Source organism: Equus caballus, chromosome 19, assembly GCF_041296265.1.
Source record: "Equus caballus isolate H_3958 breed thoroughbred chromosome 19, TB-T2T, whole genome shotgun sequence".
NCBI lineage: Eukaryota > Metazoa > Chordata > Mammalia > Perissodactyla > Equidae > Equus > Equus caballus.
This window is the reverse complement of record NC_091702.1, coordinates 4,104,424-4,119,277: the sequence shown is the minus strand read 5'-3', so window position 1 is coordinate 4,119,277 and position 14,854 is coordinate 4,104,424. Positions and strand designations below refer to the sequence as shown.

The 14,854-nt window shown below is 39.2% G+C and overlaps 2 protein-coding genes across 4 annotated transcripts in view; one reads left to right on the top strand and one right to left on the bottom strand.

The window, feature by feature from the left end:
* The window catches only part of SMC4 (structural maintenance of chromosomes 4), a 36,083-nt gene extending 30,684 nt beyond the window's left edge, over window positions 1-5,399 (top strand). The window contains exons 19-24 of the mRNA XM_023623209.2: window positions 630-774; window positions 1,325-1,498; window positions 2,163-2,345; window positions 2,498-2,730; window positions 3,274-3,457; window positions 3,937-5,399. Coding sequence (XP_023478977.1) covers window positions 630-774; window positions 1,325-1,498; window positions 2,163-2,345; window positions 2,498-2,730; window positions 3,274-3,457; window positions 3,937-4,089 — 1,072 coding nt within the window. The 3' untranslated portion in view covers window positions 4,090-5,399. The remainder of the gene's footprint in view (window positions 1-629; window positions 775-1,324; window positions 1,499-2,162; window positions 2,346-2,497; window positions 2,731-3,273; window positions 3,458-3,936) is intronic.
* Window positions 5,400-5,959: 560 nt separating this feature from the next.
* On the bottom strand, window positions 5,960-14,196 carry TRIM59 (tripartite motif containing 59). Of its 3 annotated transcripts, none has more exons than XM_023623134.2 (3): window positions 13,828-14,196; window positions 13,006-13,083; window positions 5,960-9,363 (listed from the first exon to the last, which is right to left on the bottom strand). In XM_023623134.2, the coding sequence occupies exon 3, from the start codon at window positions 9,358-9,360 to the stop codon at window positions 8,149-8,151; it is 1,212 nt and encodes a 403-aa protein (XP_023478902.1). In that variant the 5' UTR covers window positions 9,361-9,363; window positions 13,006-13,083; window positions 13,828-14,196; the 3' UTR covers window positions 5,960-8,148. The 3 variants fall into 3 exon arrangements, with proteins under 3 accessions (XP_023478902.1, XP_070098456.1, NP_001243831.1); XM_070242355.1 differs by having other exon boundaries at window positions 13,006-13,408; window positions 13,828-13,923; NM_001256902.1 differs by lacking the exons at window positions 13,006-13,083; window positions 13,828-14,196 and having other exon boundaries at window positions 8,149-9,360.
* Between the last annotated feature and the right edge of the window lie 658 nt (window positions 14,197-14,854).

Genomic DNA, 14,854 nt, shown 5'->3' with positions numbered 1-14,854 from the left:
TCAGACCACGCTGAGGCAGCGTCCCACATGCCACAACTAGAAGGACCCAGAACTAAGAATATACAACTATGTACCAGGGGGCTTTGGGGAGAAAAAGAAAAAAAATAAAATCTTTAAAAAAAGAAAAATGTTAGAATGTAAACAGCTGTTTGTTTTATCTAAAATCATAAATTAATTATATATAGATGATCTGGTTATTAAGTTATTCCAGTCTTTTGCTCAAGGATAAAGGTGCTAATAAGCCATTTGTTTATGTTAGGAGCAGAAGTTTATATAGCTTCATGGGTATAGAGATTTAAGAATCTCCAATCTGACAAGAAAATGACAATATAATAATCCAATGGACAACTTTGTTTCATAATCTAAGATTGGATGATATTAGAAGCCTGTATAAGTAAGTTTTGTTGATTTATACTGAGTTTAATTTAAAAAATACAGTAATCCCACAAGTGTATGTATAAACATATAAAACCAATTCAAGGATGGTTTAGTAAATCATAAACTTTTAAATCTATGAGAGAATAAAAAGACACATTAATGCCGTCAAAAGTTCTTTTCATAGGTTTTCAGAAGCAGAATAACAAGTACACGTTTTACCACATTTTTAATCTATCATTTTGCTTGTTTAGAAATCTTAAAAAAGCTCAAGACTCTGTCCTTCAAACAGAGAAAGAAATAAAAGATACTGAGAAAGAAGTAGATGACTTAACAGCAGAGCTAAAAAGTATTGAAGACAAAGCAGCAGAGGTCATACACTGCACAAATGCTGCAGAGGTGAGACTTGGGCAAGGGAGAGGATGGTGTTTGAAACAATTTAAAGAGTTGGCTATGTGACATCAGTGCCATGCATAGTAAGCACTCCATAGCTTAACTTTTATAACTATATTAACTTTGTACAATAAAAATATGAGTGCTGGGGCCCTCCCCATGGCCATGTGGTTAAGTTCCTGTGCTCTGCTTTGGTGGCCCGGGGTTTCGCCAGTTCAGTTCCTGGGTGCGGACGTGGCACCGCTCATCAGGCCATGCTGAGGCGGCGTCCCACATGGCACAACCACAGGGACCTACAGGTAGAATATGCAACTATGTACTAGGGGGTTTGGGGGAGAATAAAAAAAAAATTGGCAACAGTTGTTAACTCAGGTGCCAATCTTTAAGGAAAAAACAGAATACGAGTACTGTATTGTAACTTGTCTGTAAATAAAAAAGTTTGAATTTAAAATGAAAAGGGCATAGAGAGAGAGTGCCAGATTTCATTGTAATGTGAAAATGCCTGTTCTTGTTATTTGGGAAGGTCATGTCTGTAGCAGTTCTTCTTGGTTTTTAGGAGTCCTTACCAGAGATCCAGAAAGAACATCGTAATTTACTTCAAGAACTAAAAGTAATTCAAGAAAATGAACATGCGCTTCAAAAAGATGCACTTAGTATTAAGTTGAAACTTGAGCAAATAGATGGGCACATTGCTGAACATAATTCTAAAATAAAATATTGGCAAAAAGAGGTGAGATTATTACCGTTTAGTTAAATATAACTTGAAAATATCCTTTATGGGGGCCGGCCCCATGGCCGAGTGGTTAAGTTCACAGGCTCAGCTGCAGTGGCCCAGGGTTTTTGCTGGTTCGGATCCTGGGCCCCCGGACACAGCACCACTCATCAAGCCACGCTGAGGCAGCGTCCCGCATGCCATAACTAGAAGGACCCAGAAGTAAAAATACACAATTATGTACCTGGGGGTTTGGGGGAGAAAAAAAGAAAACTAACATCTTTAAAATATTCTTTATGAAAAAGGGTTGGGGTTTTTGTTTGATGTGTGTTTTTAAGGTACGGTGTGATTCTTAATTCCATGATATACTCACTTCTCAAATGTATAGGAAACAATAATATAATTATTATATAGAAAAACCTGAGTAATGCTTAGAATTAGTCAACATTTTCACCCCAGGGCTGACATGGCGATTTTAACAAAAAGGCTGTATGAGCACTTTGGAACCCCAAAACTATTTTTCTTGAAGTCTTTTGAGAATCAGTTGATACACAAATTAGTCACAACTCCTTATTGTATGTTGTTTTAATAGGTAGGTAATTTGTCATATTGTTGATTTTTTTTTTAAACGTTAATTTTAGTAGTGTGCCTTCCCTAACTCTCACCTAAATTGAACTTTTAGATTTCAAAAATATCATTGCACCCCATAGAAAATAATACTGTTGAAGAGATTTTGGTTCTAAGCCCAGAGGATCTCGAAGCAATCAAGAATCCAGATTCTATAACAAATCAAATTGCACTTTTGGAAGCCCAGTGTCATGAAATGAAGCCAAACCTTGGTGCCATTGCAGAGTATAAAAAGAAGGTATGAACGAACTATTAATGTATAATAGTCGGGAGTTCTTTTTAGTCTTTGGCTTACATTGCAACCTTTAATTTTAAATAATTGGCAATGTTGATTTTCATCTCAAATTTCTAACTTGAGATGTTTATCTCATGATAATATTCTTTTCATAGGAAGAATTATATTTACAACGAGTAGCAGAATTGGACAAAATTACTTGTGAAAGAGATCATTTTAGACAGGCATATGAAGATCTTCGGAAGCAAAGGCTTAATGAATTCATGGCAGGTTTTTACATAATAACAAATAAATTAAAGGAAAATTACCAGATGCTTACTTTGGGAGGTGACGCTGAACTGGAGCTTGTAGACAGCTTGGATCCTTTCTCTGAAGGCATCATGTTCAGGTTTGTAATTCTACTGAGTCTTGGAACCTCCTCTACTTATGTCTCTCTACATACTCTCCAATCTCTCAGTATTTTTTAGGTGTGGGATTTGAAGGTTATATCTACAACTTGTTTTATTTGATGATAAATACTACTTTGTTTGCATATTGGCAGTTTGCCACATAAATTCTGGACAAACAGCAAATATTGAATTTTACACACAATTTTTCTAATTCACCTTGTTTTAAAATTTTCAAGCCACTTCAGTTTAACATTAGGATTTGAAAATTGCAAAGTGAAAAACTGCGTTGTAAACAGGGAAAAATAGCAAGAAATACTTACTAGCCTGCTGTTTAAATCTTAAAATTTTGGTAGGTGTCCATATGTGTTCATCCTCCAGTAACATTTTTATAAAATAACCCAACAAGAGTTTCGATTTGTGAAAAGCCAGTTAGAGATTCCTGAGGAAGGTAGTAGAAGCCAGTTATGGAAAACAGATCATGAAGTCTTAACTTTGGCTTTACAAGTAATTTGACTAATAAGAGATTTTCTGAATTATTTCAGTGTTCGACCACCTAAGAAAAGCTGGAAGAAGATCTTCAACCTTTCAGGAGGAGAGAAAACGCTTAGTTCATTGGCTCTAGTGTTCGCTCTTCACCACTACAAACCCACTCCCCTGTACTTCATGGATGAGATTGATGCGGCCCTTGACTTTAAAAATGTGTCCATTGTTGCATTTTATATATATGTAAGTAATCATTTACAGGTTTCCATTCTAAAAATTTTGTGAGTCCCTAAACATTACACATGGAATTGTTTGACTTAGTTTCCTTCTTTTGAGCTTTTTGCCTGTTCTCTTAATTCCATGTCATATGATATCACAGGAGACCAAGTCCTTTTTTTGAACCAAATATTTCCATTTTGGACAAGTAAAATATAAATTAGCAATGTAAATTAGTAGATGAAACACAGCTAGAATCTCATCTCCTGCCTAGATCTTTTTTCCACTAGAAGACTTCTATGCAACTTTGCTTCCAAAAATACCCAAATTCTTCTCAAACCCAAATACTGTGTCATGAATTATCCATGCCATCATTCTTACACAAGTTAATTATCAATGTAATGTTGAATTTATTGCCCGAAAACTATTTCAGGGAAGTAAAGCTTAGATGTTTATTATATGATTTACCTGTTATTACTTAATGTTTCTTATTTCTTTCTTTTTAGGAACAAACAAAAAATGCCCAGTTCATAATAATTTCTCTTCGAAATAATATGTTTGAGATTTCGGATAGACTTATTGGAATTTACAAGACATACAATATAACAAAAAGTGTTGCAGTAAACCCAAAAGAAATTGCATCTAAAGGACCTTATTAAACTTGTTTTATTGGACTTCTCAAATTGAATCAACATAGATTCAGTGTGTTGTATTACTGATTTTCTATCTGTAAAAGATTATAAATTTAAAAATTATATAAAATGTATAAGATAAATACTCCTGATCATATAATTGGATTCTATTTTATGCTGTTAAGAGACATATTACAAGTCTAATAAAATATTCTCTCCATCTGCTTCTAGGAAATTCTAAAAATCTGACAACTTTGTAAATAGCAGAGTGTGGAGAAAATTAAGATGCCAGGTGGGGAGGCCGGCCCCATGGCCGAGTGGTTAAATTCGCACGCTCCACTTTGGCAGCCCAGGGTTTCACCAGTTTGAATCCTGGGCACAGACATGGCACCACTCATCGAGCCATGCTGAGGTGGCGTCCCACGTGCCACAACTAGAAGGACACACAACTAAAAATACACAACTGTGTGCCATGGGACTTTGGGGAGAAAAAGGAAAAATAAAATCTTAAAAAAAAAAAGACGCCGGGTGGGTCAGGTGACTTGCTGTTAGTCCCAAATTGCTACCGGCAGAGTTAAAAGTCTATTAGTTGATGAACAGTAAAGTTCCAAACTAGATCGTCTTGTCAAGATGCAGCATACCCTCATGAACCTTTGACCTACACAGGAAAAGCCTGCCAACTATTATTGTATAAATTCTTAAGGTAATTCCACTTAATTTGCTAATTTAGACCATTATATTTATTACTCAGATACTAGGAACAATTTTTTTGTAACCAGTCATTCTGAAATATAAGGATGAGAATTTAACTATCTTATGTTATTCTAAAACTTGATGTGTGTATTTAAAACACTCGCAAGAGGGCCAGCAAACAGACAATGTCTAAATATGACTAGAATATCTCATAAAGTTGAGTAGGAAAAATACTCTAAGAAAATCACTGTAGGGGCTGACCTGGTGGTGCAGTGGTTAAGTGCACATGTTCCACTTTGGCAGCCCCAGGGTTCGCCAGTTCAGATCCCGGGTGCAGACATGGCACCGCTTATCAGGCCATGCTGTGGTGGGCATCCCACATATAAAGTAGAGGAAGATGGGCACGGATGTTAGCTCAGGGCCAGTCTTCCTCAGCAAAAAGAGGAGGATTGGCAGTAGTTAGCTCAGGGCTAATCTTCCTCAAAAAAAAAAAAACGAAAAACACTATATACTAAAATACCATATACTTATACTAAAAATACTAAAAGAAAAAACACTAGTTACTTCATTGAAAGAATGAAGTATATAGGGGTTAACTTCTACTATAAATGGAAATAAATATGAAATACTGTTTGCCTATCAAATTGTCAGGGTTTTGTTTTTGTTTGGGTTTTTTTTTACACTAGTATTAGCTCAAGAATATTATAATACTATTGGAAATAAGTTGGCAACCACTTGGTTTTCAGAAGGAATTTTAGTATTGAACTAAAAGTGTTTGCCCTAGCTATTCAATTTCCAGATATTGATCCTGAAGGAATTAAGGGTTAGCTTGTTACTCAGTAGACCATTGCTTAGGTACTAAAAATCCAACAGACAGTTTTATCATATAACATAGTCATTAAAAGTGTGAACACATGAGCATGGACTTAAAGCAAGATCTGAAACTAAAGTATGGGCATTTGTTTTAAATCAAGATTGTATAAGGAAAGTGGAACTGGAAGAAGCTATAATGAAGTGCTTTTTCATTGGTTGAGAGTAGAGATGAATGGAACTTAATACTTTTATTACATTTTAATAACCAGTGGAGTAGCAGCGCTTAGTATGAAGTTTTAAAGAGTTAAAATAGATAATACCCATAACCTACATGAAAATTCCAAGCTGTCACTCCTGAGTTTGAGCTCCCTATGAAGCCACTCAATACAAATAAAATATCAAAATGAGTTTATTAAAATATATACTTTTGTTATACAGAAAACAAAAATATTTCAAGATTATATACTTTAAATTCTACAATCTCGGTAAAAATTTTTTTAAAAAACAGCATTTATAAGAATCAGTTATTTACTATATTCATGCACACTACATAAAATTCATCAAAAAATAAAGTTTTGTCTACTAAAAAGTTAGAAAATATATCAAACCTAAAAAATTAATAGGCATATGCTTCAATTTTTAGCTACAGATGATTCTTAGACATGAACAGAAGGCCTGCTTTAATAAAACTCTCGGCTTATTTAAATCCTTGAAAGGCTGCATGACAGCATGAACTCTGGAAAGAATACATTGGGTCTCCCATATACTAGCTCTATGGCTTTGGGCAAATTACTTTTGTGTCTCTTTTGTCTTGTACAAAAGTAGCAGTTAATACCTACTTCAGAAGTGTGAGATTAAGTGCTTGACAGCTAACATACATTTCACTACTTACTAGTATTTACATGTATTCCAAAAGTACCTGGCATTTTTGTGTTGTGACTAATACTTAAATCAGTTTAACTTTGGTCTAAAGTTAACGTGTATTTATATTTCTCTCATCTCAGTAGCTGAATGTATATTTTCCCTATCTCCATTACACCCTCCAGATGTTCTTGGCCCCCATACAATACAGTCTTGTGCCACGTAACGATGTTTCCATTCATGACCGACTGCATATATGACGGTGGTCCCATAAGATTAGTGCCATATAGCCGAGGTGTGTAGTAGGCTATACTATCTGTTTGCATTGGTGTTTGCAGAAGGACAAAATTGCCTAACGAAGCATTTCTCAAAATGTATCTCTGCCATTAAGTGATGCACGACTATGTTAATTGTGCTAATTTGTGCTAGGGATATTCTGGTTCTGGTCACAAACTGACAACACAGCCGGCTGTCTTAATATTCAGACTTGTTCTTCGCAGATAAGACCTTAGGAATATTTTGGAACTAGTGCCCTGAACACAGCCATATGAATTCATTAGAATTTACATGTAATCTGTAGGACCAGGAGCATTCCCTAATCTGACCTGGAAAGTCTTTTAAATTAGGTAAAGCACCTAGAGGTGTGATCCAAGAGCAATAGCCAGTTTGGAATTTCTGGAAAGCAAACGAGGTTGTATTTGGGTTAGGGTTGTGTGGACAGAAGGGCCAAAACTACGACAAACACTCCAATTCCAGTCCCTGCTAATAATAAGGGAATTATCAAAGGGATCTGACTTAACAGCTAGGTAGGCTCCCTTTTAAGCAAAATTCAAGGAAATAAGATTAAAATTATTGGTATTTTGGCATTAGCATAAGGGAATGTTTGGCAGAAAATTTAAGATAATTTTTTAAGACAAATACAATGAACATGAGTCATCTAAATCTGATGATGAAATATATCAACAATGATTCCATTTTGTAACCTTTTAGTTTTTATCCAAGAACTGATTTGACAAGACTTAAAAAACACTACACAAATTCTAATACAATCCTAAAACAATTTACACAAACCACAGAATATGACAAGTATTAGAAAATGTTGCTGTTCTGTATCTGATAAACATTTTAGGGCTCGCAAATCTTATCTGAAACAATGTGTGGATCAGGTGTGTTTGATGAAAAGCATCTTTAAGCAGTCTTTTATCACTTTTAGACTCTGCTGCTTGAATTTAAAACCTCTTCTCACCATCTCACCCATTCAAAAGCTTCAAGCCACATCAAAATAAAGGTGTATGCACTTCCAGAATTTTGCCATCTTTGAATCCAAAAGCTACATAATATATAAAGAACTGCAAAGTCAGCCACCACAGTATAGGATAATGTTCAAAGACGGTATTGGTACAAGAATGCTTAAATGTCACCACCATAGTAAGTAAACCTCAAGCCAATGAGATCATGCATTAATATGCAAGGAATTACTACATTTTATTCTAGTTTTCAGATGTCTGAAAACTAGAGACATTCTGCCTCATTTCTAACTTTGACACATTATTTCTATCCAACAGCAGCACGAAAGGCTTAACATATTTGTGTGTTGCAACTCTAGTAAGTTTAGTTTGCTATTTTATTTATCCACGCTACCCCTAGTTCTCCATTAGCCATGGTTATCAGTCTCTGCTGTACAGAATAAGCCTATTTAAACAATTCAGACTTGAATTTTCAATGAGAAGCTATTTTCCACATGAATTCCTTCAGTAAATATAAAGAGTGACATAGTATATTCTTTAAATCATGAAGATTGTTAGATAAACTTTGGTAAACAGACAGAGAGACTTCAGAAAAACATATTGAAGTGATTTCATTTAAAAACGTTATTATGTGTTGGTTAAAAAAGAGGATCAACATCAATATCAGTGAAATCAGTGTAACTATAACAATGTTTAGAATCTTAAAAAATTCAACTTCTCTTTCATCCTTATCAGACCAGGAACATGACATCCTTTTTGAAGAAATTTTCATTTCAGGAATGAGAAGTTTCTTGATTTGTCCAATTTCCGTTCTGCTCCAATCTTCTTTCAATACTTGGCTGACTCGAGGATAAATTTCAACAGGCTGGAGCTCAGGAAGTGGTCTTCGTTTCAAGGTCTGCACACGTTGGCGGACATCATCAACTTTTTCAAGAAATTTAAGTGGCGACTCTTCTTGTAAAGATGTTGTCAATGTCATTAATTCAAGCTGCTGCTCTCTGATGTTTTTCATTCTTTCAATTTGTGGAGTATATTCTTGATTAATCAGATTGCCAACATTGCAGAGAGCACTGAGAAATTTTTTTTTTTTCTGTTCTAATGTATCACTAAGCTCCTTAAAATACTGGAGAATAACTTCCTTATCACCTTGGACCACTTTCTCCGAATGAGATTTTTGTTCTTCCAGCTTTTCAATAAGACAAGTAAGATGTGTCCAGTGTGTGTCAGTTAACTGTTGGAGCAGTTTTTGAGGAGTGTCCTTTTCCTTCAGATAGGCACTCTGAAGATCATCTATAGGATGCCCATGGTGCTGACCTATCGTAAGGCAATGACCACATACCAATTTTTTATCTAGTAGACAGTAAACATTTAATGGTTGCCTGTAATGTTCAGGGCAGGTGATGATGTCTGGATGGTCTTCCTGCTGGTACTTTTCAATAATAGCTCTTAATGCAAAATTAACAGGTAAAGATTCAATGCCAGTTGGAGCAATTTCAATAATACTTCTGCAATTAGGGCATTTGAGTGGAATTCGTAAAGGTCTCCATATATAAAAGTTACCAGATGCCTGAAGAACGTTTTCTAAGCAGTTTCTACAAAATGTATGAGAGCATGGGAGTACACGAGGATCTTCAAAAATACTGTAGCAAATAGGACACGTTAACTCATCCTCAAAATTGTGCATTTCCTGTCAAGAGAAAAAAGTATTTTAAGTCTACATATAACAAAGACACCTGCACATACTGTGTAAAGTTTTAGGAGTCAACCTCCAAACTGTTACTATATTGTGCTTGTCACTTAAGAGGATAATTAAGGTATTTACTAAGATTTTTTAAATGTAGCTTTCTAAGTAATGCAATTCCTAATATATAATATTGAATATTTGATCATCTTTAAGAGCTTGTTTACTTTGGGACAAAATTCATGCTAAACAAAATTCTAATTTATTCATAGTAAAATGTTTCAAATTAAAAAGTTAAGTTTGTTTCTATGTAATGAAGACTAAGAAAAATTCAAAGTGTTCTATTGAAGTCTACTTAATGATTGTAACTATTCTGTGCAACTCTTCACATGTTTAGATGCTCAAATCAAAACTCTACACAAATAATGAATAGGCAAGACTCAAGATATTTTTATTAAATAAGTTAGGCTTAGCAAAATTATATTCTTTAATTCAAAAGAAGGATTCATGCTCCCAGTTGGCTCAACCATATTTCTAAAAGCAAGTTATTAAATTTCTCTAGTAATTGTTGCTATAAATTTCTTAGCTTCTTGAATTGGAATACTAGTGTGCTTAAAGGCCAGGATCAGCACAGTGTAGTATTCTAAAGTAATAATTTTAATTTGAAGATTTGCATTAAGTCCTTCCGCTAAAACTCAGTTTGAAAGATGAAGTGTTGATTGTGATAACTACAGCATTAGTGGTAAAGAACACCATTAGTCATCTTTCCTTCATGAAGAAATCCAGCAACAGTTCAGAGACTCTGTGACACAAGTGAACTTGACCTCTTGGCAAGCTATTATTGACATTTCCCGCAAGAGAAGCCCTACCCGCTCTTAGAGTCCGCCTTTGTGCCTAACCTCAATGCACACCTTACTTGGCCCTGGCAGAGAAGAATCAACTTCCACCACTGTTTAAAAGAACCTTACAAAGCAAAACAAAAAGCTCAAGTGCCCTTCATGTAAAATATAGAAGTTTCCAGATCTTCCTCTATAAAACTAAGCTTTAAGATAAACGTTTGAGAAAAGACCTACAAATAACTAATTGTCCTTTTAATAAACATAAAAACTCCTTTAGACTTTTTAGCTCGATGCTCCTTATCTTCATTTGCAAAAGCAAACTCTTCGTCACCCTTCAAGTCTCAATTTGAGCCCCGCCACCTCCCCAGATTAGGCCCCCTATTAATCCGCCTCTACTGCAGAGCACTTAACTGGATTTTATTTAAAAGAATTGTGTAGTATTTTTCTATACATTAGAATGTGTTAGCCTGCAATAAGAACAGGAATTGTGTCTAAGTATATAACTTGACACACGGTATGCATTCACTCGATACTGGTTGCATAAACAATGCTCCTTAAGAGACCAAGGTTAATAAAATATCAGATTAGTTTTGTTTTTTTTGAAATAGCAAAATCTCTACTTAGCTTAAGAAAAGCTATAAACAGGAGAGTTATCAGAAAATATTCCATTCAGACTGACAGTATTCAGAACCCTAATGAGCCAAGATTGGTCAGATAGAGGCTAAGCTTGAAATGTACAGCATACTAGGCAACAGCAGTAATTGGGCGGCAGCTTAGAAGATGACATTCATTGCACATAAATGCAAGTGAATGCATGTTGGGAAGACTTTACATAATGAGCCCTTAAAACAGAATCCAACCTTTCCCTCTGAAGCTTCTCTCCCAAGTCCTGTTCTCAAAAAGGTAGAAAACATTGCCTCCGAGAACCCATTTACCCATGTAGGACCCCAAAAGCTCAACTTTCTTTAGAATGAAGATATTCACCACAAGATTGTAAAGAAAACGTCATCTCCTAAGCTTATATAAAGTGGAAGCAACTATCATGGTCTCAAAAACTACTCCCATAGTATGTGCAATTTTTAATAAAATTTGATCAGAAACTTTTGTTTAACTTGAAGATACAGAAATCAAACTCTACTCTGACTACCCTCATCTTGCTGATTTATTAAAAAGTGATTTTAGGGCTGGCCCGGTGGCACAGCGGTTAAGTGCACACATTCCACTTTGGCGGCCCGGGGTTCGCCGGTTTGGATCCTGGGTGTGGACATGGCACGGCTCATCAAGCCATGCTGAGGTGGCATCCCACATGCCACAACTAAAAAAATACACAGCTATGTACCTGGGGACTTTGGGGAGAAAAAGGAAAACTAAAATCTTTTTTAAAAAAAAAAAGTAAAATAAAAGTAACCCATGTAAAATGTTACTCTCCTCCAATGACTACTACAAGCCCAAGTAAAAATTGAAAACTTAGCTCAAGACTTTCTGCTTCCTTTGTAAGTCACTGAGATATAGGAATATAAAAACTAAATATTTTCAGAACAAAACCTGAGGCTAAATCATCTACTTGTAAATCACTTCACAAATTTCCTGTGATTAAGTGTGAAGAACACACTTCTGAACTTTCGAACTTTTTATGCAGTTTCTCCAGAGGGCTGACTTCCTGTGGAGCGTCCAGTGCTGAACCAGCACAACACGGATGGTCAGCGCTGACAACAGACGCGGAGAATGAAGCAGGACCGACATGTCGTACCCATTCTCCCATGTACACCATTTTTTAGGTTTTAACTCACTAATGTGTTACTGCCTTTCATCTCTAAACATCAATGGTTATAAAATATTACATCTTACAACTCCTGAAGAGAAATTACACTGCCCACATCACAGCGTTGGACGGCTTGCTCTTGGATTTAGACTGAGTCAGCTGTAAGTCTGGGAAAATTCAAAAGGTGCCACCACCCAGACTGGAGCTCACATCTTTGTGGCCCTGACTGATAAAAAGCACATTTCACACAAGTCAAGACTTACTTTAGAAATACTACAATTGTGCTACATATATACACATAGGGCAAGATTTTTAAAATACTGTTGTACATATAAATATAGAAAAATAATGAAGGATCACCATAACTCTTTCAACTTGAAATAAAGAAAAATCCCAAGGTCAGACGTGATTTTAACTGTGCCCGTTTGTACTATTTTCCCACATTTTGACATCAACCTGTTTCCCCAAACCAAAAAAGAAACTACTAATGCAACTTAACAAGGAACTCAAGTGAGAAGTTAAGGTTTTCATTGCTTTTTTTTATACTTTTCAAAGTGAAAATACAGCTGGTGGAAAACGTTCAGCAATATGTTTGCTCAAAGGCAATGTTAAAACAAACATTACCTAAAAGCCAAATTTCACTTTGCCAGACTAGTTAAATCTTGATACCTTACTTCAAAGGCTAGCTACTTGATCATTAAAAAAGAATGCACATCAATATGTAAATACGTAATAAAAAGGTGTCCGGATAGCTTAATGAATGCAATCTGCAGATTTGTATGGATAAAATGATACCACGTGTGTATGAAGATGTCAACATACCTGTCAGATTTCTAGAAGAGTACACAAGAGCTAACGACCAAGGAAAGCTCAGAAGAGGGAGGAGTTTTTCACTTTATGCTCCTTCTATATGGTTTGAATTTTACACACCACCAATATCTATCTTTTTGCAAAAGACTTAAAAATTTCACTTACAGTTTAAATCATACACTCAGTAAAAGTTCACTGACAATTTCTTTCATATTCACTTAATCTCCCAGAGCTTACCTACTTTGATGATCTTCTGGCTTGGAGACGGAATACACTTTATCTTCTCCAGCTTTTTCAGATTCTTTTATTCTAAAACTAAAACAGTTTTAAAGTTTCAGATTTACATTCTCAAGAAACACATTAACTACGGCATCCCAGGAATGGTTATTCCACTGCCCTTGATGTTCACCTCCTCTGCCTCAGGCGTTTTGAGAAAAGCAGTGACAAATATCAACAGTTGTTGGAGCAGCAGGAGAGGTGTCACTCGTACCTTGAAGATCCCAACAATTCTGTGACCAGATCACTCGTCACAAAGGACCTCTTTCCGCAGCGTCGTTATCTCATGAGCTCTCGAAAACACTCGTCAACAACGGTGACGAGGGGCCCAACATTCACGCTCATTTCAATCGCTTAAAGTTAACTGGAGGACAAGACGCACCCCCGGGAGGGACACATTTTGCCAGTTTGAAGTGATAAATGTTAATTTAGGTCATTCCCATCCAAACGTCTGCCCATCCCCGTCCCGCCCCTGAAACGCTGGGGGACCCTGGGCCCGTTCTGCCCGAGGCCTCAGGACCGCGGCTCGGCCGTGAGACACGGGCGACCGCCCCTCCTCCCCTCCTCCCCTGACCCCGTCCTCCCCTCCTCCCCTCCTCCCCTCCGCCCTCCCGAGGCGCCGGCCCCGCTGCCCCCGGACGGCCAGCTGCCCGCAGGGACCACGGCGCCTGTGCGGCCGGGCGCGCGCGGGGCCCCTCCGCTGGGCAGCGAGCCCTCGACTCCCGCATCGCAGCCAGCGGGCCGGCGCCGCCCCCGGGACCAGGCCCCGCTCCTCGGACTCACCGCTCGACGGGCGCCCAGGCCGACCAAGCGCCGGCCTCCAGGGACACCGAGACCGCGGCGCCGCGCGCTCCGCCCTCGGGCCGGCAGGTGCGCAGGCGGGCGGGGCCTAGCGGACCCGACGGCGCAGGCGCAGTCTCCGCGCAACATTCAACTGCGCAGCGCCGGCCAATGGGAAAGCGCGGGGCCGCCGTTCGAAAGTAAACGGCCGGCGGCGCGCGCCGGGGCGGGGTCGAGGCTCCGGCAGCTCCGTGCGCCTGCGCTCTGCGAGCCCGCCCCTCTGGGAGCCGGGGCGCGCGGCCGGGGTGGGTGGGCGCGGAGGCGCTTCTGGCGGCGGCTCCCCGGCCGGGCTCACGGTGCGGCGGTGATGGCGCCGTGACCCGGGAGAGGCGAGCCTGGCGGCGGAGCCCCCCCGGGGCGAAGACGCGTCGGACCCCTTGAGCGGCGCCGGGCTCCGGCCGTGGCCCTGGCGCGCAGCGACGCCGTGGGCCGCCGCCTGCGGGAGCCTCCGCGCCGGCCCGAGAGCTGCGGACGGCCGGGGCCGCCGAGCCGGCGCGGACGAGCCCCGCACCCGCTCCGGACCTGCCGTTCGCGCTCCACCCGGGGCCTGTGTCCCCTCGGGGCCCCTGGAGTCAGAAGGCTGTTCTGTAGTCCTTTTCCCGCTCTTTCTTGAGAACCTTCCTCCCTCCCTGGCCCTGGACGCCCTGTCACTGCGGCCTCTCCTCCCTGGACCCTGCGGTCCCCTGACGGCAGGCAAGTGGCCGAGAGCCGTGGGCCACGCAAACCAGAGGGTCAGGCCGGCCCCGAGGCTGAGCTACGGCACACGGGGAGCGCGGGGTGACAGGGCGGCCCTGGGCCGTAGACTCAGCTTCTGGAACACGGAACTGTAGGGGAGGAAGACATTGCATCCACCCACTCTGGGTCCTTCTGGCCGGCTGCAAATTAAATGCACATGAGACAGAATAACAGGAGAAAATTAAAGCTTTATAACATGCATTCATGGGAGAGGCCCAGGCAAACTGAGCAACTC

What these genes read in the sequence shown, in the direction of transcription:
- TRIM59 (XM_023623134.2), bottom strand. Translation starts at nt 9,360, where the DNA reads ATGCACAATTTTGAGGATGAGTTAACGTGTCCTATTTGCTACAGTATT.